Here is a 26,520-nt window from a genome sequence, read left to right on the forward strand (position 1 = left end):
GGGCAATGCAAACATTAAGAGCAAAAGAAGGAAAAAAAGAAGGAAGAGGATTTAAAAAGGAAATGGCGACTACATCAAAATGCCCCATTCAAAGCAACCAATACTAGGAGGGGAAAAATTATCGTTATCACAGTCAGATCTCCATATTTGTTTAAATGCTAGCTTTCAGATCAATTCTGAGACCTTTTGGCTATGGAACAGTGACGGGTTCTGGATCCCGTTCCAACCAGTATGGTTGGAACGGGCCTGGTGGCGTCCTCATGGAGGCTCGCAGCACGCGCATGCATCATACCTGCCAGCGATGCCTCCACAAGCCTCCATGACGCTCCAGCTGCTCGGCAGAGCATCACACAGGCGCTGTACATGCCATGTGCGTGCGTGGAAGCGCCGAAGGCTTTAAAGGACAGGTAAGGAGCTCGGTCAGGCGAGTGGGCCCTCCAGAGCACCATACCGGAACGGTATCCGATGCTCCGGGCAGGCTCCGGTACTCCCGTACCAGGGTGTACTGCCTGCAACCCACAACTGCTATGGAATGTGTTTGATGATGTTTGAGTTTCCATTGGAATCTGATTCATATGCCTGCTCTGTCTTTGAAATACATTGTTCAGTTTGTTTGCGAATTATTGATAATTTATTTCATTCTGTGGTTGTTTAACTTCCCAGCTACCCTAAACCTGGAGAATGACTATTAATCAGAAAAAAAGAGAAATATTCCAAACCTCACATAGACCTTTAGAACAGAGGGGTGGGATCACATGCTTTGCATTTTGGAACTTTTCAGTTTCATCCCAGTAATAACATTAACTGCATTATGTGCAGCAACACTGGGAATTCTTCTCCTTCTAAAGTATCAACTAATGTAAACGATTACCCTCTTCCTCCTTTTTTTCACATTGTGTATTATAAATGTATTATAAATCATGTATTATAGACCTAAGGTATTATTTAAGGGGAAAAGTGACTGGTCCCTTTGTTTTCCATTCCAGTTTCTGTTTCCCCTTCCAATTAAATAAATCAACTAAATATTACTATATGAATGTTCCTGTTAGACTCTGGGTCTTGTTTCCTTATTTTTCAGGTTGAAACTAAGCTAACTTTTACTTCAAAGTAGCCCAATGCCCACATCCTAAGCAATAGCTTTCCACATCAAAAAGTTCCTACATTGTATTGTGAGACAGGCTACAATTGTCTAACTTATCATACTGTGATCCTAACAATATATCTTATTGGGTTTCCAAATGCAACCATCGAACTATGGATTCATTTTTTGAACTGTGATAATATTATATTTCTTCAATTTAATAGTGCCAGTCCTCTCATTCAGATCAACAAACGATACTACAACCACAATATGGTTTATGTGTATAGAATTTTTGGCTACCCAGAACTATGAAGTATGTGGCACATACCTTCTGAAAATAAAATAAGAAGTGAATTTGTTGCAGCATGTGTTCTTTTTTTCACCCATTAAGCCTCTCGGAAATGAATTGGTAGTCAATAAATTCTGGGAAACAGTGCAATGAGACAGTCTTCCATAGCAAATGTATTTGGTCCACAGCTAGTAATACTTCTCTGGATTGGTTACTCTGATGTAAATGCTAACAGAGTGATATAAATATTAGATGCAGTCTTCCTTATGAAAAGAACACGTTTCAGTAGCCAAATATGAATATCTAGAATGAAGGAGATGGGCTAAAACGTGAAACTAAAAGAAATATGATGACAAAATGCCTGTTTAGATTTCCAAGGTCAGTTGAATAGGATGCTAAAATGAGGATTGAAGTTGCTGATGATCTGCTCAAACTTTTATGAATTATCTTTGAGAGATTCTGAAGAAATAACAGCCACTACCTTGGTCCCTACCTTGAATAGAAGATGAAATGAAAAGGATTCAAAGAAATATAGACAGTCTGACATCAATACAAGGCAAAGGTTCTAGAGAAGATTATAAAGAGTTTCTTGTGTAAGCACTTTGAAACAATTGAGTAATTATGAGTAATCAGCATGGATTTCTCAAGAAAAAAGTGTATGACTGCGATTCAATTTCTCTTTTCATCCTTCAGGCAACTTTCATCATACATTGATTTATGTAGATTTCTTGATTTTAGCAAAGTATCCCTTGACATTTGATTAACAGGCTGGTAGAATGAGAGTTCAATAGCATGACAATTAGTGCTCATCTATTAATCTTCATCAAGTAGGGTGTCACAAAGCTTAGTGCTGGATCCTCAATTATTAAATATTTTTTATTAATTACTCAATGAAGCAATGGAGGAAATGCTTACTGAATTCACAGATGATGTGAATCTGGGGGAGATAACTAATATTCTAACCACAGTTTTTCCAATGGGTTTCTGTAAGAGCTATGAACAACAAAAGTGCACCAAATTTTCTATCCCTAGATCTTGGCTTCTTGATGAGGGGTCCATGATTTTTCTTAAGCCAAGTAAGTGCCTCCATTCTAGAACGCAGAAATAATGTTCAAAATAATTTTGATAGCTAGAAAAGATAAAAGTGAAATGTAACAGTGAACAATGCAAAGTTCTTTTCTTAGGACAGCAACCAAAAGGAGAGGTCTAAAATGATATATGATTGACTTGAAATAATAATTAAAATAGTTTGAGGCTGCTGCAAAAGAGGCAAATTTAAGTTGCAGCAATAAAGGTATATTTTCAAATTCATAACAGTAATAGTTATAGCTTTTATTTTGCACTGGTCAGATCCCATCTTGAGTGTCCTATTCTGTCTTGAGTCCTATTCTGGGCACCACATCTTAATTAGGATGCCAACAAACTGGGGAAGGATAGCAAGTATAATAAGGATTAGAATTTAAGTCCTATGATGAGAGATTGAAGTACCTGAGAGTATTTTCAAGAGAAGAGAAGTTATGATAGCACTGTTTATGTATGAAAGGATACCACACAGGTTCTTCATCCTTCCAAGCAGCAGAATGTAGAACAATAGATTTACATTGTAAGAAGGCAAATTTCAGTTGAATTTTATTAATAATGTTCTAAAAGTAAGAGCCCGAGCCAAGGAAGTAAGGGACTTCCTTTTAGTGGATGTGTTCAGAAATGGACTCAACAACTCTCTCATAGGGTTGCTTTCATTGAGGGTCTTGCATAGAGAGGGCTGTAAAGCACTGTGAAATGGTATATTAGTGCTATTGCTATTGTGTAGGGAATTGAATTTAGTAGCCTAAGTATATCGTTTGAATTCCATATTTCTAGGACCAATAAAACAAAGACAAATAAAACAACAAGTGACTGAAGTCCTTCAAATTTCAATATATCTGAATGTCAGTTGTCAATGAAAGTTGTCATTGCAATCCATGCTCAAGTTTCAACTTGTTCTGTATCTCCACATCTTGTTGCCTATTTGTACAAATCTTAATTCAAAGAGAGTTCCAATTTCGCATTTGGATAATGATTAGGCTGGAGAGCATTTTGTTGTTGTGGTTGTTGTTGTTGTTGTTGTTGTTGTTAGTTGTGAAGTCATGTCCGACCCATCGCGACCCCATGGACAATGTTCCTCCAGGCCTTCCTGTCCTCTACCATTCTCTGGAGTCCATTTAAGCTCACGCCTACTGCTTCAGTGACTCCATCCAGCCACCTGATTCTCTGTTGTCCCTTTCTCCTTTTGTCCTCAATCGTTCCCAGCATTAGGCTCTTCTCCAGTGAGTCCTTCCTTCTCATTAGGTGGCCAAAGTATTTAAGTTTCATCTTCATTTAGTACAAATCATAATTCAAGGAGAAGTTCAGTTTCTCATTTGGATAATGATTAGGCTGGAGAACATTTAATAAAGATCTGGTTTGGAAAATTGTATTATGGAAAATTAAATATCAGGAAAGGTATGCAGAGAAATGCCTATGAGGCACCATGGGAAAATATTTACAGGATACATGTGCTTGGGTTCTTACACAATATACTGATTTTCCATGATCAAAAGGTCACACACTGATAAAGAAATGTGCAGAAACAAATAAATGGAAATGAGAAGTTGACTAGAAAGGAAATAAGTAGGTTTGCTTATTATTGCTTTTCAATGGCTTGGAATAATTTTAACAAAATCATTTTCTTAGGGCTATTTCTCTTAGGGAGAAAATAAAACGTATTGATTTATTTATTCGTTTATTTATATCCCAACTTTATTATTTTTACAAATAATTCAAGGCAGCTAACATACAAAACATTCTTGATCTTCCCATTTTTCCACAACAACCCTGTAAGGCAGTGGTGGAATTCAATTTTTTTTACTACCAGTTCTGTGGGCATGGCTTTGTGGGTGTGGCAGGGAAAGGATACTGCAAAATCCCCATTTCCTCCCCACTCTCAAAATTTCTGCTACCGGTTCTCCAGAACTTGTCAGGACTGGCTGAATAACACCTCTGCTGTGAGGTGTGTTAGGCTAAGAGAGAGAGAAATCATTTATCATTGAGTTCTGAATAGTCAAGGTGGAATACAAGCCATCAAATTAAACTACATACTACAGTCAGTATTCATTACATGTATGAAACATGTACACGATAAGCAGTCTTACCCAAACACATAACAATAAAATTTTACAGTTAAAACAAAGATGTATTTCATGCCACCTTTTTAAAAAATCTAAAAACATGTCTATGGGCTGATTTCTTTCCAATATACAACTGCCAGAGTATGTGACAATTCTGTTTGGAAAAATGCTTCTTGTAGAAATAAACCTGAGCTGTCAGGCTACCAATATAGATTGTTATATAAAATGGTGTCTTGTCATTTTGTTGATGATCAGCACACCTGGTGCCATTAACAGGATCTTATTCTCGGTGGTATGCGTATCACAGGTAGAATTACACTTCATTTGTCTTTCTATTTTATCTCTACCCAAAATAAACACTAACACAACGCATAGCTTGTCTGAAAATTATTGTCCAATGTAGATGAATCTGTAAAGTAGATCTAACGAATGAGTGCAAATTATCCTAAGATGGCTGGAACAAGAATTCAAGATTAATTCTTAGTCAAGTGATATTAGCACAGGTCGTCCTCGATTTATCACCACAATTGAGCCCAACATTTCTGTGGCTAAGCAAGACAGTTGTTCACTGCATTTTGCCACATTTTACAATCTTTCTTGCCACCGTTGTTAAATGAATCATTGCACTTTTTAAGTGAATATCACGATTGTTAAGTGAATCTGGATTCCTCATTGACTGTGCTTGTCAGAAGGTTGCAAGAGGTGATATATGAACCCTGGGACACTGCAGCCATAAGTACATGCCAGTTGCCAAGTGTCTGGATTTTGATCATGTGACCACAGGGATGCTGCAACAGTTGTAAGTGTGAAAATCAATCACAAGTCACTGTGTTCAATGCTGCTGTAACTCTGATCAGTTACTAAACAAATGGCTACAAGTTGAGTACCACCAGCATTTAACTTCCGTTAATTGAGAAATCCTCTTTCAAATAGCTCTAGTTGTAGCACCTGACTGGTTCTCCTCCCACTTATGACTGCATGACTGTAGCTTTGTTGCTTCTATCCTTACGATTTACATTGATTGTTTCCTAGTATGATTTGATTGCTTATTTGTACCCTATGACTATAATTAAGGGTCGTACCTTATGATTCGTGACAAACAGGGGTGGGTTCCAGCTTCTTCTACTGCTGGTTTGCTCAGGGATGTGCTTCGCACATGCTTGATGCACGCTACGTGTGCATGCACAGTAGTAAAAAAATGCTTCTGCACATGCGCAGAAGCAAAAAAGAAGATGGCAGCACCTACAGCGCCGCCGATAGAACTGGTATGGGGGCGTGGCTGGCCGAGTTACTACCTACTCGGCTGAACTGGTCCAAACCAGTAGGAACCCACTTCTGGTGACGAACATATCTTTTCTTTTATGCACACTGAGAGCATATGCACCAAAGACAAATTCCTTGTGTGTCCAATCACACTTGACCAATAAAGAATTCTATTCTATTCCTTCATTATAGTTAAGACCTTTCATGCTTGTCTGATCAGGAGGAAATGAAGTTTATAGAAATTAAGTCAACCTACAGTATGTTGTTAGTGACAAAAAAGACCCGAAATAAGACACTGTACTGCAGGTATTGTGATTCTCCAAAGCACCTATTGTCCTGAAGGCAGGACAGGAAGTAGCAGATGGAAATTTATCAAAGAGAGATATACCCTAGAATTAAGGAGAAATTTCTGATCAATGACAACAATTCATCACTGGAATGTCTTGGTTCCAGGAATTACGATGCTCCATCACTGGATGTTTTTAAGAAGAGATTAGACAGGCATTTGTTTGGAATTGTATATTGGATCTTTTCTGTGTATTCTGCTTATATAACTGCCCATCATTTATACAACTCTGGGCAGCTTATCGTGCATCTGTTATCTGGAAGGGCCTTATCCACCATAGCATTCTCCAGATAACATGCAATTATGATTCTCAGAAATGTTTGCCAGCAACTTGAATTTCCTGATCTAGCATTAGCATTAGCAATGAGGATGAAAGCTGTAGTTCCTTTATTTTGCCAACCAAATTATTATTAATCACAGTTTGGGCTTCCCCAAAATATATATTTGTGTGGCAAATATCATGGTATTTGATTTGAAATCATCACGGTAGCAATAGATGGAAAGTGAAGTTTTCAATCCCCTCATTTATTCCTATGAGTCAATCCAATCCAATAATGTTTAACATTTGAGCCAAACATTTCCCTTGATATGGGTGGTTGTCTCCCTCCCTGCCCCAAAATCTTTATCTCACCAGAATTATAAATCTAAAGGTACTCCAGCTTCGTTGGGACAATCTCTATTTTAACTACTTTGCTTTAGAATTTAATTAATAAACTTATAATAAATATTTGTCTATATTACTGAATTTTGCCTGTAGTGTCCTAAGGGATTTTAGAAGCCTCTTTTCAATGAAAAGTTCTATTGTCAAAAGAGGAAGAAATTTCATCAAAGCAAACCTCCAATTTCCCTGAATGGGTGATGTTCTACAGATCTCTGCTAAGTTTTATCCCTGTACTGAAACTGCTTCTAGTCTAATGGTTTGCATTTATGGCAAACTTCCTCAGTGCATACTAAAGTGGTCCTCCAAAGCCACATTATATTGCCAATTCACTGAGCCATGTGCAAAAAAATGGTGGGCAAACTGTTCACTATGGTGAAACAAGTTTTGGTGTCATGTTATACATTTAGATAGTAGCCTGATCTGCAGCATTATGCTCTAGAGATCTGCCAGTCATACCATAATACTGAGACCAAGAAATATTGCCCATAAGCACCAAATATTGTAAGTACCAAGTACCCCACAGAGTCTTAATCTGCACCCCTAAACTGCAATAAAGGTCAAGAGAATCTGAACAAAAGTTAACAGAATACAAAATAACAAAGTTGGAAGGGACCTTGGTGGTCTTCTAGTTACAAGTTGCAAGCTTCCAGATGATGATGCTGAAATCATATGAGATCTTCTTAGGTTTTACCAATGTAATGGTAAAACATGAAATTTCAATCTTTTTTGTATGCTTCCTGGGGGCTGGGGAAGTATGCCAACCTCTTAAATGTATCTAGATACATCTATTTTTGATGCTAAATTCTTCCTTATAACTACACACAGGAATATTAGCTTCTGATATTATTATTATACAGTAATGCAAAGTGACAATTGTTCTGAAATGTTTTCTTTTCTCTATTCCCTCAGAAAATACAGAGGACATCCTTGTTATCTATGAAGAAGCTGCTGAGGAATGGGCTCTGTATTTAAAATCAATTTTCAAGCACATTGTATTAGAAGACGGGATCTTACTTTACGACTTAGAAGCTGCATCGATTCACCATTCAGAAGTGCCACTTCTTTGCTCTTACAGATGCAAACTATTGATAATATCAAACGGTCTTTTAAAGGGCCTGAATGTGAAAAAAATATATTTTCTGAACAAGATTCTTCAGCCACCTGAAAGGGTGGCCATTTTGCTTTGTGGGGTAGAAGATCCAGCCCTTATTTATCAGACACTGAATATAGACAAATGCTACCAATTGATGACTACGGATCAAGAGCCGGAAGATTATCTTGGTGTTATATCTGATATTATTCAACAAGGTACTATCCTCCCTCCCTTATTTTCTCTGCTTCTGATTTATATATATGTTACTGTGAAAGTCCGAAATCTGGTGAATGTCGACATTCACCGGTGAATGAAAGTCCGAAATCTGGTGAATGTCGACATTCACATAGTTGCTTGGTGTATGTCCTTATCCTCTCGACACCCTTACCCTAATACCCTTACCCTAATACCTTGGCTCCTCGCTTCCTTTTAAGCGTCTTCTATTCGCGGGCTTTTTAAAAAAAAAACCTGCGATCCTGCGCGGTTACGAGTAGTTTCCAGGATCCTCTCGACACCCTTACCCTAATACCCTTACCCTAATACCTCGGCTCCTCGCTTCCTTTTAAGTGTCTTCTATTCGCGGGCTTTTTTTTTTTAAACCTGCGATCCTGCGCAGTTAGAACGAGTAGTTTCCAGGACTGCGAATTGAAAAGCCAAAGGAAAGCGTTACGCTGGCTTTCACAGTAACAACTGTCACCGTGAAAGACCGAAATTGGTATGTGTCAACATTCACCGGTGAATGTCAACATTCACCAATTTCGGTCTTTCACGGTGACATATATATTTAAGGGAAAATATGCAAGCTCGGAGATTGTGTTACTATGTTTTATGTTTAAACATTTTATCAAATAACTTATGTCAGGGTTCCAAGTAATAGACCCATACCAAGCAAAACTCCGAGGCAGATGAATTCCTCAAAGAATAGCTTTATTGGATATATCATATTGGCACGAATCTGATGAAAAATGACTCTGAGTGTTCCTGTGGTTTTCACCTAATTAAAAGTAAAAGGTTTTCTCTCAACCCCAAACAATCAGTCACATGGTCCAATCAAGGCACTGTCTGGTAGTCTGGTGACATCACTCCTCCTTCCTGTGGCCAGGTGTGAGAACGTCCTTGGTTCTCAAGAGAAAGTATTTTATTTTGACTACACAACCCCAGCCTACTTTAATCCCCCCCACACCTTATCCTTCAACTCTAGTGTGGCATTAAAGTCATCACTTCAGTCATTAAAATAACAATTCATAATACATAGACAAGAAGGAATAATATTAGATTTCTTTCAATGAAATGCATGCACAAGAATCCATTGCTATATAAAAAGCCAGCAAAACTCTGCATGGACCTCAAGTTTACAGAATACATAGGCGATCATATCCTATCCTGTTTTTGATCCAGCCAGAAGTATTTTGCAATTAGTCATAGACTTACAACCTTTAAAGACTTGGGATATGAGCACTGAAGAATGCTCATTGTAGTTGTACCTTGTATCAAGGTTCAAACTAGAATATATACAAACTTCATAGTTTTGAGTTATACTTACAGCTATTACAATAGGAGTGACCAATGACCTATTTCACTTGACAAAATGAATCACATGCAAAGCTTTGAAAGGGAGCGTTGCTATTTTAGAAGCTATTTTATAAAGTTTTCCACCACCAAAAGCAAAACAAAGTGGTCATGTTTCTATGTTTTGTTTCTAAAGCCTCTTCTGGAATAGGAATTTGGAATTGGAATAGGCTTTGGTGTAATACTGCATACACACAACAGCCTCTTGTGGTTACTGAACAGATAATACTCACACATTGCTCTCTGAATGAGTTTTGAAGAGTGCTTCTAAAAAAATATCCATCAAAGCAAAGCTTGTCCTTTAAAGCTTTGTGAAGTCCTATAAAGTATATGGCTATTAAAAAAAACAGTTAATATATTATTGTACGTAATAAAATGTTGAAGGACCAAAAGAATGCAGGCAGAGAGGGCTATAAAGTTCTAAGGCAGCGTCAAAGTGGTTTTAGTATCATGAACTCATAAAATAAGGTAAGTAATTTACATTCAAACCACAAGTGGAGCAAAATATTGGATCAGATTGTATAACATGCTAGACCAGGGATGTCCAAACTTGGGAACTTTAAGACTTGTGGGCTTCAACTCCCAGAATTCCCCAGCCAGCCTGGCTGGGGAATTCTGGGAGTTGAAGTCCACAAGTCTTAAAGTTCCCAAGTTTGGACACCCCTGTGCTAGACAAAGCATGCTAGACAAATGGAATTTGGCTGTTGTTGTGAAAGCAAGCCATAATATTACCAGGTTGTATGAACCAGTGCATATATTACACCATGTCGTGGGAACACATGGGATGTCATTTATTAAACCAGATTTAAGATTTAGTTTGTGGTATGAACCCATCAGTAAAGCTCACCGTGTGACATGATGTTCACATACATAGTGCGTCTCTGTTCCTGCATTAATGCAGCTAATAACATGGAGCAAAACAAGATAATAATACGTATTCTAGCTGCATCCTGGAATTAAATCTGAATGAGAGCATGAGACTGAATATGACTGGTTCCATTCCGTGATCATTACGCTTACAAAACTGAATGGCAGTTCTTGAAAAGAGATGGCTCATGCCCACTTGAATGAAAATAGAAAACTATATGATGAGGAACCCTTGAAGTCAAGCAGAAACCTTATTAAATCTTGAAAGGCGTGCTCCTTATCTGAGTTTGAGAGCTAATGTGATACAGTGATAAAAATGTTGGATTTGTATCAGGGAAGCCAGATTCAAAAAAAAAAACTCAGTTGATTATACAGCTCACTAGGTAATTTTGGACCAGTAATTGCCTCTCAATCCAACTGGCCTCAGAAGCTGTTTGTTGTGCAGATATAATTAGGAGATACATCCAAGTATGCTGCATCAAGATGTCAAGGGCAAAATTGGGCAACAAACAAAAAAGCTCTCTTTTTAATGGCTCAGTTCACAAAAGATGGTCAATCCAACTACCCCCTCCAATAGATTAATCTTTCCGTTTCACTGCACCTGAAACAGGATGGTTGAGTTGATCACTTGTTGGCCATTTTAGGTCTCAGCCATTTTTCAAGAAGGGGAAAAAACCCTTCACAATGAATAAAATAAGTAGTTTGCAGGAAAGTTATATTCTATATCCACTACACATATATAGTAAATTCAGTAACTTAGAAATAGAGTGAGCTCCTTCCTTTGCAAAGGTCTGGTTACAGAGCTTTATGTAGGAATAGAACTGTTTTGTATCTCATAGGGGCATAAATATATAGCTTTTTATTTTTTTTTAATAGAATTCATCTGTTTTCCTAAAGATACATTTGCTTAGAGATGTTCCTCATAACTAGGGAGGAATCTCGCATGAGGCAAGAGGTTTTCGAGTCATTCAAGATAGGGGTGGGTTCCGGCAGGCACTATTGTGGGTTCCCTCATGTATGCGCCGAGCTTGATGCATGGTGCAAGCGCATGCGCAGTGCAATAAAATTGTTTTGTGCATGCGCAGAAGTGAAAAAACAAAAAACAAAATGGAGGTGATAAAATGGGACTAAATAGTACCCACTTTTGGTACAGAAATCCATGGGTAGTTTTAGATGCTGTATATCAGTCTACCTACCGCATATGTGTGTTTTTGTGGGTGGAAAAAAAGTAGAGAAGGGAGGATAGATGACACCTTTAGCTTCTAGAGGGAAAAGACAGGCTATAAATAGAACATATACAAGGCACTAAAATTAAAATGTAAAAAGCAGAAAACAATCGTAATAGCGGCATTCTCTGCCCCCCTGAAGTCCACTTGAAATTAAATAAATAAATAAACTGAAAACCACCACTAAAAGAAACATTCTGAAAATTAGAAGCATCTTTCCCAGGGGAAGATCATTTCTGGGCTGCTTTTGACACATTATTATCTGGGACAAACTAAAGGCAAAAAAGACAGTGAATAGAAATGCTGATCAGGCAGCATTCAAAGAGAAAAAGGATCCATGTCAGAAGAAAAGCATTCTAAATAGAATCTTGTGGGTGAGCCTGACAAGAGCATCTTCTTCTTGGAATAGTCTATCCATAACCTAGTCTTTCAATGATGCATTCATTGCCACTGTAACTGAATCCAACTACTTTGTTGCTGTTTGCCTCCTGTTCTCTTTCATTCCACAATTCCCAGCATTAGAGCATTCTCCAGAGAACTAGGTCTGTGATGGCGAACCTATGGCATGCTTGCCAGAGGTGGCACGCAGCACCCTCTCTGTGGGCATGTGAGCCATCGCCCCAGTTCAGCTCTGCCGCGCATGTGTGCATGCGTCCTGCTGGCCAACTGGTCTTTGGGTCTGCTGCGGGGAATGGGGTGCATGCGGGGGGGAATGTGTGCATGCATGGGGGAAACACATGAGGAGGACCATATGAGCATGCATGGGAGGTGGGGCACATGCAGGGCGATGTATGTGTATGTGGGGGGAAGGGGTGCATTTGGGAGGCCACACATGCATGCGGGGGGGACAGGGGCACTTGTAGGGGAAATGTCCGCATGCACAGGGGGCACGTCCATTGCATTTTGGGGCCATGCGTGCACACTTTGGGCACTCGGTCCGGAAAAGGCTAGCCATAACTGAGCTAGGTCTTCACACAATGCATCCGAAGTAAGATAATCTACTTATCTTTTTAGAAGCATATTTTTTCCTAACGATCTGAAGGTCATCATTTACTTTGCCACAATTATGCTTCCAAGTTTGCAAAGGCAGGTCTGGTTCCTAATCCTCCTGCTCCAGGTGCAGATAAAGATGGATTTCCCAGGCAGGTTTTGAGGAGAGCAGTCAGTCCCTGAAAATTAGGCGCATACATCTCATCTCCCACTTTTCAGTCTAATGCTTTGCTGACACAGAGTTGGATTTCTTGCCAGAATACCCATTTCTTGGGGAGTAAATAATTGGAAGATTAATTTGTAAGAAGAAAGAAGGCTTTTGTCCCCTAGCTGCCAGCAAAATATCAGGTTAATAAGTATTACACAGTTGTGAGAGGTTATGGGAAATCAGGATTAAGAAGAATAGGCACGGATTTTTAAAAAGTAAGAAGAAATCTTTTGAACTGCGTTTTCAAAACTAAGCTTGAGTATAAACTGCTTGAGAATGGAGCCAGATGAATCATTTCACAGTCAAATTTGATAACAATGATAAATAGGATCTGAGCTGCTAATTCAGTGGAACACCAGGAATGATTTTGCAAGGTTTAAGCAGTGCAAAATAGTTGGGGCGGGGGGAAAGCCTGATTGTAAAACCCTTGTTATTTGGTCCCTTCTGTACTTGCCAAGAAGAAAACATATCCATGCATTTCAAGGGCCGGTTGCCGCTGGCATTACTGCCAGTTCGCAACCTGCGAGCAACGTGCACTGCTCAGTGTAAATTGTTCTGCGCACATGCGCAATCACTACAATTCAAAATGGCGGCAGCCACGTGGCAGCAAGGGAACTGGTTGAGAGCTGTGGCAGGCCTGGGTCGCTTCTGGCCGAACCGGGCCGAACCAGCAGCAACTTACCTCTGATGCATTTCCAGCATAAGAAGGAAGCTTATCTTAGTCACACATATATACAGGGAGCAAACATGTGATATCCATTCCTTGATCTGAAGTGGCCTGGTTCAAACCAGTTCATGTGACACGATTCTGCTCTTTATTTATAGAGTTTTATTATATTGTACATTGTTTTACTGTTTTATTCTACTGACTGAGATAAAAGGAGTTGAATTCCTTCTGCAATGCCATATTTAAAATTTCAAAAGCCGTACTCAAAAACCATACAGCTGAGTTTATTTCTCAGTTATTGTTGCTGCTTTAACTGTGACATGGGAATGAATAGTACCCTACCTTCAGAATCTTAATAAAAATTAGAGGAAACATTCCCCCTTGGATGCATCGATAGCATTTGCTTAATTTAACATATGCAAACATAGCTATTGTGGTTTGTACACCATGATATTTTGCTTAGTACATTATGTACACTCGACAAATCATAGGTCACTTGATAAATTATGGATAGCAAACATGTAACATAATGTGTGAAACCTAGTCTATTTATAATATGGGAAAATAAAATATTCACATTCCAAATAGCTATCGTGCAAAAGTTTCCTTTTTTAAAATTTAATATTTAAATGTACATCAATACAATACAATACAATAGCAGAGTTGTAAGGGACCTTGGAGGTCTTCTAGTCCAACCCCCTGATTACGTAGGAAACCCTATACTATTTCAGACAAAATGGCTATCCAACATCTTCTTAAAGACTTCCAGTGTTGGGGCATTCACAACTTCTGGAGGCAAATTGCACCACTGATCAACTGTTCTAACTGTCAGAAAATTTCTCCTTAGTTCTAGGTTGCTTCTCTCCTTGATTAGTTTCCACCCATTGCTTCTTGTCCTACCCTCAGATGCTTTGGAGAATAGCTTGACTCCCTCTTCTTTGTGACAGTCCCTGAGATATTGGAACACTGCTATCATGTCTCCCCTGGTCCTTCTTTCTATTAAACTAGACATACCCAATTCTTGCAACCGTTCCTCCAGTCCCCTAATCATCTTTGTTGCTCTTCTCTGCACTATTTCTAGGGTCTCCACATCTTTTTTACATCGTGGCGACCAGAACTGAATGCAGTATTCCAAGTGTGGCCTTACCAAGGGATTATAAAGTGGTATTAACACTTCACGTGATCTTGATTCTATCCCTCTGTTGATGCAGCCTAGAACTGTGTTGGCTTTTTTGGCAGCTGCTGCACACTGCTGGCTCCTATTTAAATGGTTGTCCACTAGGACTCCAAGATCCCTTTCACACTTACTACTGTTCAGCAAGATATCACCTGTACTGTACCTGTGCATTTTGTTTTTCTTGCCTAAATGTAGAACTTTACGTACTTACATCACTGTGCAGCTAACACAAAACTCTGGGTGCCTAACAAACAACAGAAAGAAATAGGAAAATAAATTTAAAAATGACCCAATGCCCATGGAGCAACTCACCAATTTATCATCAAAGCTGCAGGGCAGGTTCAAATCACAATCTGGCCCAATGCCCGGGAGACGAATCAGATCTTCAACACCTTGCTAAAAGTATGCCAAGACTGGGGTCGTCCAAATCTCATGGAAGGTATGCATTTCACAGGGTGGTTGTAACACAAGAGAAAAGGCCTATTTCCTCTGTCCCATTGCATGGCACTGTTTAATGGAAGGGATCCAGAACTTGGCCAATCTGACAGACTTTGTGTAATGGGCTGAAATGATTAGAAACAGGAAGTTCTGCAAACGATCAGGTCCTATACCATGAAAAACTTTATGAACAGCACTTCAAATTGAATTGATGGCGCAGTGGTTAGAAAGCTGTACTGCAAGCTACTTCTGCTGACTGCTTGCTGACTGCAATTTGGCAGCTCGAATCTCACCAGGTTCAAGGTTCAAGGTTGACTCAGCCTTCCATCCTTCTGAGGTCGGTAAAATGAGGACCCAGATGGTTGGGGGCAATAGGCTGACTTTGTAAACCGCTTACTGTGAAGTCCAAATGCTATTGCTTTTGCTATTTGGCATAAGAAGTTCATCTTATTCTAGAAGCCAGTGCAGCTTTCAGATTATGCTACGATGCAGGCATAGCAAGGCAACCCATAACTAGCTACAGTAATGCATCCTGAATCAGCTGTAACTTCTGAGTAGTTTTGAAGGATAGAAAATTTCAGTAATACAGATGGGAGGGGACTAAAGCATGAGGGACTGTGAGTAATAAGTATAAATGGCCCAAAAGGTAGGCTCCCTCCTAGCCAGAGCTGCCATTTGCTTCTAGCAAGAGCTGAAAGTCTAGTACTCAATCGTCTCACATGACATAGCATGACATTTTTTTTTTTGCTTTTGCAGATCCGGGGTGGGTATGGCCTGTGCATGATGCATCCAGGCTGTGGGCCGCCAGTTTGACCCCTGATCTAGAATGACTCTGTCACTGCATTTATTTGGTTTGCCAGCTGTGCCTACATTCTGAGTTATACGGCAGAATGAACTGTCTCTTATCAGCAATGATTTACTGCGCAAGTCATTGCATTCCATACCTTCTTTACCTTTCCTTCCTTTGTCTGTATGCCAAGGCAGACAGGAACTCTCTGCCAAGATGTGATTATTAGCTTAGTAAGTTTGTATTTTTACTTTATTTACATTAAAATGTTTTTCTTAGATTATGCCTCGGGTTTATTTTTCTTATTTCAAAAGTATACTTCAAGGATATGCCAAGATCCATAACTCATTATTTCCAGGGCGGAATTCACACCCTGACAGACCCAGACCCCACCCCCGACTCCACAAAACTCTTTATTTGCAGCAAATAAAGATGCAGCCCTATTCCAGAATAAAAAATAAGTCCTCCAGAACTAGAGGTGCCAAATACTGCAAAAGCATCTTGACATCAACATTTTGTTAGCCCAGGAAATAGAGATATCTACTGATGATATCTAACCTCATACTATTTGTTAAAATATTCATGACTGGGAGAGACAGGGAACAAGGTCAGCTAATGAATAGGAATACCAACTAAATCAGCCAATTGGAGCTTAAACAGATCTGAGTCTGCGCAAAGAATTGAAACAGAAACTTAAGCAGACTGCTGCTCTGAGAAGTAAACTAGCAGTCTACTTTTCAGGCTAGTTTCAGCCTTGTTTGCTGAAATGAAACTAACTGCTTGTGTTTGCCTGTAACTCACCTGCCTTTACTTGGAAGAACCACCTGTTGGTATTGTATTCATCTATTTTCATAGATAAAGAAGTTAACGAAGCCTGCTGCCTCAGTTATCTGAGTATGCTTCTAGATTTGAATTTATGGAACAAACTCTGACACTAATGGATGACCTCAACCTATGATCTCATGTAGATATGAAATAAGAATGGGCCAAGGGTAGTGCCTTGAGGTTCTCCACTTGATTGAAGGTTTGGGGCTAAATTTCTCCCCAACTATCAACTCTAAACTGAACTGACATCAAAGGGGGAAGGAGCACCCCATAACTCTGTACCTCTCTAAAAAGGTCCAGAAGGAAACTATTAGTGATGTTATCAAAGGTCACTGAGAGATCAAGAAGGACCAGTGTGAAGATGTCACTGCAGTCTCAGTTACTACTGCCATCCCAGAGATCATGCACAATACATGCAACATCATTTTGAGAGTTTGGGCTGCAACTTTAGAGGACCCTGGACAAAACAGAATTTTCCTGATCTTTTATTCAAGGATCGACAACCTTCTCTAAAGGGTTCTAATTTTTACATTATAAAAAATACCAAGGCAATTCTGTAGCTCTTATTCATATCTGTTCACTTTATGACACCAACAGCAAACCAATGCAACAAAATATTTGATCATCCTTAGGGAAAGTTTTATTAATGTTTGTCCCTGGTATCTTTATCTGAAATATGCATTCCAGCACATTTCAACAGGGAGGTGGGATGTTTATTATTATTTATTTTGTTGCTATCTTTGTTTAACCAGGCTCACAAGTGAGTTTCTTAAGTGAAACTTGAGGTGTTCTGTTTCTTTTTGAGGGCATGAAAAAGACATTGGCTTCTTTCAACCTGATGTGATCATTGTCTTTCTTTAAATGATCCGCAAACATTAAATTTCAGCTACTCCCATGGGTGGAATGATAAGATAGATTCCTATCCTTTATGCGAAATTTATTTCAGCCACTATTTTGTATTTTCACCATCAGGTTGCCTCACTCCCAAATCTAAACAGTGATTAAGAAAGCTGATCATTGAAGCCTAGCCAATCTAACATTGCTTCAGAATTCCAGATTGGAATATTTAAACATGTTTAACCCTTATTTTTACCCAGGTGTTCTTGGTAGCACTATTCTAGGCATATGCATCTTGATAACACCATACTAAATCAATTTGGTTCTTCAGATTGTGAGCACAAAATGGAGGAAAACAGATGTGGAATTCAGCCAGTTCGGACCAGTTCGCATATTTTTCTTGTTTCACTTTTTGTCTCTTATGCTTTTTCACTTTTTCTTTTCACTTTCCTTCACTTTCTTTTATATTGCTTTGTGTTTATCTTTTGTATCTTAGAATTTTCAAAAATAAAAATGGCATTAAAAAATTTAAAAGCTAGACTTGTTTAACATTCTGACAGTTTTAATTCTTATTTAGCCATTGGCAGTGAACTCTGTGCTAATGAAGCAGACATGCAAGCATGTGATATTTTATTCTTCTTTTCATCCCTAATTGGATGAAAACAGCGTACATGAGTTGATGTAATTGTAATTCAACTTACATGAGTTGAAATTGATAGAATTAATAGAGTGACTTCTTTTGTACTGGAGCTCAGTAATATCTAACTTTGTATTGGATTAAATTGTTTGCATAAAAAGATAATAGCTGGTCTGCAGGAATTCTGATCAATTCATCTTTATTTTCTTTCTTTTTTCATCACGTAGACGATTTTCTTTGTACCTGAAAGTATCTATAAGCATCTATAAGCACATGATCTATAAGTATCATATGTTCATGCTTTATAGGAAATATGAATATATGAAATGAAATATGCACTGCAAGGGTAATGCCTGCTAGTCTATGGTAGAGGGTTTTTCTAAAAAAAAATCTTAGAACATAATCCTTTTTGCAAATTATTATATTAATGTTAAAGCTTTTGAGGAGAACACTGCAAACCAAGGTCAATAACAAACCTGTTAATTTCATTGCATATATGGACATAGACTCCACATGACCTAAACATCTAAAGTAATTAAAAACATTAATATATTTTATACTTTGGGCATGCCAGACGTGGCTTCTTACCTGTTCGGATCAGTTCGGCCTAGTAGGTATTAGCTCAGCCTGCCATGCCCCCCAAACTGATCCTACGGTACCGCCATCTTGTTTTTTGCGTCTGCACAGGTGCAGAAGCATTTTTTTACTATTGCGCTTGTACGCGTAGCATGCATCAAGCATGCACACACGCAAAGCGCGTCTCTGAGTGAACCGCCAGTAACAAAAGCTGGAACCCACCCCGGGGCATGCCAAATTTCACATATTGCCTAAAATGTCTTAATAAATGTTTCATCATTTTCATTCATACTTCCTACCATAAGATATCCACATACTATTGGATGGAAGTCACTGTCATAGAAATAATTGAGAGTTTGGAAATTATCAGCAACTCTTGATTCCTAGGAATCTCTTATGTTTATTAGGAATTATTACCATGTTAGGGTGCTGCATAAGGATTATCAATAGATTTTGTCCACACATTTACAATTAGAAAATGCACAGAAAGAGAAGCAAGGGGAAAGGGAATGTGTGAGTTATTATAATGGTCATGACTTACCTTCAGAAGCAGTATGGATTCTGACCGATACTCATCTGAGGAGAAACCTTAGCACATCAACCAGTTTTATACATGATCGTCCCTTTTATACAAGCAGGATAAAGAAGGTCTCCCAGCTACTGTATTAGAACTAGAACAACGGATTTGGAAGGGACCTTGGAGGTCTTCTAGTCCAACCCCCTGCCTAGGCACGAAACCCTATCCACTTCAGACAAATGGTTATCCAACATCTTCTTAAAGACTTCCAGTGTTGGGGCATTCACAACTTCTGGAGGCAAGTTGTTCCACTGATTAATTGTTCTAACTGTCAGGAAATTTCTCCTCAGTTCTAAGTTGCTCCCCTCCTTGAATAGTTTCCACCCATTGCTTCTTGTCCTGCCTTCAGGAGCTTTGGAGAATAGCTTGACTCCCTCTTCTTTGTGGCAACCCCTGAGATATTGGAACACTGCTATCATGTCTCCATTAGTCCTTCTCATTAAACTAGACATAACCTAGTTCCTGCAACCGTTCTTCATATGTTTTAGTCTCCAGTCCCCTAATCATCTTTGTTGCTCTTCTCTGCACTCTTTCTAGAGTCTCCACATCTTTTCTACATCGTGGCGATCAACACTGAATGCAGTATTCCAAGTGTGGCCTTACCAAGGCATTATAAAGTGGTAGTAACTCTTCACGTGATCTTGATTCTATCCCTCTGTTTATGCAGCCTAGAACTATGTTGGATTTTTTTGGCAGCTGCTGCACACTGCTGGCTCATATTTAAATCGTTGTCCACTAAGACTCCAATATCCCTTTCACAGTTACTTTTTAAGGAACACAACAAAGCATTGGAAAATAGTTTAGGATAACTATTGTCTGTGTCCTCCAAAGCAGTGGAGAGTGTTCTCCATCACCAGCATGGAAACAAGATTCATGAGTTAGTTCAGTTGGCTTCTGTAATGGAAAACATGGCTTACTGGCCCAACTGCCTTTTTTTCAGACAGAAAAAAGATTGTGTTTGTACAAAAGTACGTCAGTCACACTCTAGATTACCATGCTGTGGAAGTCCAGCCAAAAAGCCTGTGCACAGACTATGTGCACATATTCGGCATGTGCTATCATGTTCTTGTCACATGGAGAAAAATATTTCAGACCAACAATCTGTAAACTGTAAACCAAGCCATTTACTGAGACGGGCAGCTATAGAAATTAAACAAACACATCAACTGCTCACAAGTTACTATTTGGATAATTTTGTTTTCCTGGGTAAACTCTATTTGGGGGGGGGGGACCACTTACCGGTAATACTGTGCTTCCCCTTCCATATAGACAGTGGAACTTGCAGTCTTGAAAACTTGGAAACTTGGAAAAGAATGGAAGCCTGCTGCAAATTTTTTTAAAAAAATCTATTATTGTCAATATTGTAGCACTAAATCAAGATAAAGCCCAATCATTGGTGGAAGGGAGGATTTAGAATTGGAGAAGGGAGTGGGAGAGGAAGGGAGGGAAAGAGTGCAAAACATTGTTTACAATTTAAATTGCACCTGTATTGGCCATTCTATAATTAAGATGCTCTAAGAAAAACAGCTATGACTGATAATGAGATTTAAGACCCTGGTGATTATATGAACTTATCTATATAATTTACTTCATAACAATATGGAAGAAGATTGCAACTGCATTTTTACAATATGTTTTTTCAAACATATTGGCAGTCTTGATTATAGCCCTAGGATTTCCTGATAGACTCCCATAAAGAAAACTAATCAAGTCTGACCTTTGTTTAACTTTTCAAGATCAGACAAAGTTGGCTGGGTGTAACACCTGTCAACCAAACCTGCAATACAACATAAAAGCCAGATTTATATTAGGGGCAGTATTATTTTCAAAAGCAATCATAATTAAGTTGCTTACATTTGTGTTGGAAGTTACTTTTAAAGGTTTGCAATTTACTGGACGAAAGCTAAGCAGCTCAAAAGAATTCCAGATAAGCATCCAACACTGTTTTCTACCTGTCTTGAATATTCTTAAATCACAGTAAATCTCATTGATTTAATATCCTTCGGTGTAAATAAATTTTTAACTCAAAACAGTCTCTATAAAGCAAAGCTATTTTTCTAAAAATACAAAATGGATGCTTACTTAGAGAAAGAAGGTAAATAGATATATTTTTGCTGGCAATTTCCAAATATTGAACAGATGACAGAAAGATAATGGAAAACAATAAGTTGCCTGTTTCACCGAGAATATGATGAGAAGCAATGTGCTAAAATATAGGAAAATAGATTTGAGTTAAATAAATGAAATTAGATGTTAATTGTAGAAGCAAATCCATATCCCACATTACCTAATAATGGCTAAATAATATCTTAAAACGTCCAAACCTGTTTTAAAAAGGACTTTTTGCAGAAACATTCAAGTTTATCTTTTTTGCCTTAGAATTCAATAAACATGCTCATAAAACCATGGATTCATATTAAGCCATATACACTTTAAAAAGTCTGATGAGAAACATTGTTAGGTTTATGTAGTTATTTGTTTATAACCTGTCTACTTTTTTGCTAGAAGAATTGTGGTCAATGAGACTAACATAATTTGGTTTGAAAATGCAACATTAGGTAAAGTACAGATTTAAATGATAGCTAAATGAATTTGCTTCCCATCCTTATCAGCCTTCACTTGTTCAGCTCTCGCTGAACGCAATGAGGAGAGTTTGGGAGCAGGGCTGCTTTCAACTTTTCCCAATTCTCTAACTGTTTTGTTTTTGTATTTCATGGGTAGACTGGCACAATATGAAATGGAATGATATTATTATGCCAGATGCTAAATCACCCATATCAGCAAAGGGGGAAATTTGCCCAAGCAGGCATTATCCATTAGATAATGTAAGAAGAAACATTTACGATCATATTTCAGAGCTGTGATTCCATCTCACATTCCTTGGGACAAATCAAATATGCATGCTTTCTCCACGCAGAGAGAAATGTTCCTTTCGCATCAGAACCAAGCAGTTTCCTGCTTTTTATCTTCACATCTTAATGAAATTCTACTCTTTTGTTCAAATCACTATTATGCAATAATCTTATTTCAGGTAAAAATGTTAAATTATATTATTTATATCAGAAGAATCACTATATATTATTAGACAGATACATGATAGATAGGTGGGTAGGTAGGTAGGTAAGTAGGTAGGTAGGTAGGTAGGTAGGTAGGTAGGTAGGTACATAGATAGATAGATAGATAGATAGATAGATAGATAGATAGATAGATAGATAGATAGATAGATAGATAGATAGATAGATAGGCAGGCAGGCAGGCAGGCAGGCAGGCAGGCAGGCAGGCAGGCAGGCAGGCAGGCAGGCAGGCAGGCAGGCAGGCAGGCAGGCAGGCAGGCAGGCAGGCAGACAGACACACATGAGAGAGGGAGATGGATGGATGGATGGATGGATGGATGGATGGACAGAGAGACAGAAAGACAAACACAATAGATGGATGGATGGACGGACGGACAGACAGACAGATGGATGAGAGGTAGGGAGTTGAGAAATAGGGAGAGAGAGAGATGATAGATAGATAGATAGATAGATAGATAGATAGATGGATGGATGGATGGATGGATGGATGGATGGATGGATGGATAGACAGAGAGACAAACATGATAGATGGAGGGATGAATGGATGGACAGACAGACAGGTGGATGAGAGGTAAGGAGATGAGAAGTAGGGGGAGAGAGATGATGGATGGACGGACGGACAGACAGACAGATGGATGAGAGGTAGGGAGAGAGAGAGAGAGATGATAGATAGATAGATAGATAGATAGATAGATGATAGAAAGATAGATAGATAGATAGATAGATAGATAGATAGATAGATAGATATGAGAGAGAAAGAGATGATAAATAATAGATACACAGAGATGTAGATATTATCTATGTATTATCTATATATTTTCTGTCTGTCTGTCTGTCTACCTATCTATCTATCAATGTTACAGAGGATTCTCTACACTACCACTCTTTTACCAGCCCCAATTTCTCCTTTTCTAAGAAGGAGAATAAGGAACTAAAAAAGGTATGGTTTCCCACTTACCAAAAATTTTCTGATCTGGGGCCTAAAGTTCTTCAATATCAGTAATACAGGAGAAAGAGAGTTTTCGTGCATTTGCATTTTTTTCATTTGCTTCATATCAGGATTAAAATGCTGATCATGAATGTTTTCTGAATATGGAACAGTGTGGGACACGTGCCTGTATTTATCTACCTACATTTCTACCGCCCACACATTCTTCCTTGGGCTATGGGAAATACAGAATAGGCTAATAACTGAGTTTTTGCCTCCTACAAGTGAACAGAAATGATAGTGTTTTAGTCCTCTGTATTCCTTTTGCCTGGCATGTGAGCTTCTTCTGGTTTTTACTAACCCTGCTAAGAGAACCAGCTCTTTAGGAAGAAATGTGAGGCGGGGATGGTGGGAATAAATGGGAACATTCTTCTTGGAATAAAAATGTCTCTGCTGAGCCATCTAGTGGTCGAGAGCTTCACTGTTCATATACTATAATGCAGCTATTAATGCTCTGGAGATTTCCTTACATAACCCAAGAGAAATATGTCATTCAATGCAGACTTTCTCAACCTACAAGATTAGAGGTAAATTATTTTTCTACTAATTGGTATGCATTACTGTATCCCCCAGGTCTTTGTTCAATATTTTATGGTTTTCAAGAAATCATGAATTATTAAATATATCCAACTCTAAAATTACTTACTTTCCAAAAGATTTCCTACTTTAAAAGGTGGCCAATGTGTTAATGAACTGGTACCTAACAGGATGACTTGTTTGTATGCATCTGTATCTATATCTACCATCTATATCTATCTCATCTATATATACATATATGTATATGTATATATATTGTCAGGTTCCGAAGGGTTAATGAAATCAGCCAAACACAGAAACGGTTTGTAAATGCAGTTTGTATTCTTCCTTCGGCATGAACTGACCAACAAAGTACTAAGGCAATGAATAAATTGTCAGAGCTGCCACCCGGTGCTCCCCACCACCTTTTATAGCTACATTGGTAATTAGGATAAGCCGCAACCTGCGCGGGCACACACCCATCACCTTGTGACCCAGAGCGAAACCTCCCGGCAATTAATCATGGATTGTTAGCCTGAACTTCTTCAGTTTGTATAGGTGGACGGTGAGTCTTGGCAGCTGACCCAGTCTTCTTACCTGAATGGCAGCTCCAAGCCTCTTAGCAGGCCAGAGCTGACATATATGTCTATACACACACACACACACACACCAGTGATGGGTTGCCAATTTTTTTACTACTGGTTCAGGTGCACTCCCATGCGTGCTCATGGGTGCGCATGTCGCTTCTGCATAGAACTACGGACTGAACTGAGAATAACCCACCTCCCTCTCTCCCTCCTCCTCCTCCTTCTTTCTCTCTCTCTCTCTCTTTCACACACACACACACACACACACACACACACACTCACACACACACACACACACACACACACACACACACGAGGTGGTAGCCAGCCAGTTCTGACAGGTTGTGGAGAACCAGTAGCGAAAATTTTGAGTAGTTCGGAGAACCAGCAAATAGGCTGGCCCCACTCCCTCTGCCTCCCAGCTGATCTTCTTTTGTTGCCCTGAACAGGAGAACAGAGATGGAAAGCAGGTTAGTGGGTTGGGGAGGGAATGGGGATTTTGCAGTATCCTTTCCTGCCCCGTCCCACAAAGCCACGCCTTGCCCATAAAGCCATGCCCACAGAAATGGTAGTGAATATTTTGAATCCCAACACTGACACACACATGAGACTATGGAGAAGTGGCTCATGCCCCTTTTTATATGGTAGCATTCAACCATGTAGTTAAATGTGCCATCTTTGTTTTTTTAATATTTGTGCTACCTGTCCTGATTTACCTGCTGTTGGCTTCAGAGGATATCACATTTACTGTTCAAATGCACAGCTGTTTTTCTAAAAGTACAATTGTATGATTGTAATCTCTATACTGTAAATGTTTGCTGTAGTATTTAAATGGCAGCATCCAACTTAAAAGCTTAATACCAAATACAGTGTTAGCAAGTACTTGAGAGTATTAGAAAGTAACTGAGAGGAGGAGCGTTTCAACATACACTTAAAAGATTAAATGATCAGGGAGAAAGTTTCTAGCTTAGCTTTCTACATCTGCTGTTAAATTTCTGTTCCAGTTTCAGAGGTTGTGGCTACATTCTCCCTTGCTGCAATCTATTCAATCCCTCCCAGACTATATCAAAAATAGCCTGACATTCCTTCTGCTTCATTTGTAGAACATCATGGTTGACCAAGGTGTAGCAGATCGCACTCTCTGTCAGCCCAATCAACCTCACAAGATTGCTGTAGGGAAAATAGGCGGAGGAAGGTACGTTTGCCTTGAGTTATTTGTAAAAGAAATAATAAAGGCAGGATGCAAATAAATCAATGTAATAAATAAATAGCAAGTCTTATGAAGTTGAGGGAGGAGTCTGAGATTTGGATTAGTTATTAATTATGAAATAATACAAGGAAGCCCAAGTCACCCTTCAATTAACATTGGTGCAATGGTGAAATCCAATTCCCCTCCCCCCTGGTTCTGTGGGTGTGGTTTGGTGGGGGGTCATGTGACTGGGCGGACGTGGCCAAATTTCCCCCCCACACACTTTCAGGTATTTTTTTAGGTTTTTAAAGCATTTTTTCCCTGCTGGTTCACCCGAATTAATTGTTCTAACTGTCAGGAAATTTCTCCTTGGCTCATTAATTTCCATATTTCTTGTCCTGCCTTCAGATGATTTGGGGAATAGTTTGACTCCCTGATTTGGGGAATAGTTTGTGGCAACCCCTGAGATATTGGAACACAGCTATCATGTCACCCCTAGTCCTTCTTTTCATCAAACTAGACCTATCCAATTCCAGCAACCGTTCTTTAACCTCTAGACTAAACTGGCTCTTGCCACTGCCTTCAGCTTTCAACTTTTCAACTAGCCTTCAGTTTAATCTTGCAAGGTAGCCACTCACCTAAGCATTCACCAGGGCTAACCTGTTAGATGTTATGAAGGAGACTTTGTGAAAAAATCATTGATTTGCGATAGGAAAAGAAGACTGTGGCTGTTAAAATAAGACTTTTGTAAAAAAAAAAAAAGGTTTCATATTATCAATTTAACAGATCAATAATGAAAGCTGACTGGATAGGAAGTACAGCTCTTGAATTAAAAAAAAAATGAAAGAAAGGGCCATATGGTAGAGAATAGGGCAAACCCCTGACAAGACAAATGGTAAGAAAGTA

At 38.9% G+C, this 26,520-nt stretch overlaps 1 protein-coding gene across 1 annotated transcript in view; it reads left to right on the top strand.

Annotated features, from left to right (window-relative positions):
* BANK1 (B cell scaffold protein with ankyrin repeats 1) overlaps positions 1 to 26,520 on the top strand; it is a 163,173-nt gene that overhangs the window by 20,815 nt on the left and 115,838 nt on the right. The window contains exon 2 of the mRNA XM_081959076.1: positions 7,696 to 8,094. Within this exon, the coding sequence (XP_081815202.1) occupies positions 7,696 to 8,094 (399 nt within the window). The remainder of the gene's footprint in view (positions 1 to 7,695; positions 8,095 to 26,520) is intronic.

Source organism: Natrix helvetica (genome assembly GCF_964273705.1).
Source record: "Natrix helvetica genome assembly, chromosome: 7".
Lineage (NCBI taxonomy): Eukaryota > Metazoa > Chordata > Lepidosauria > Squamata > Natricidae > Natrix > Natrix helvetica.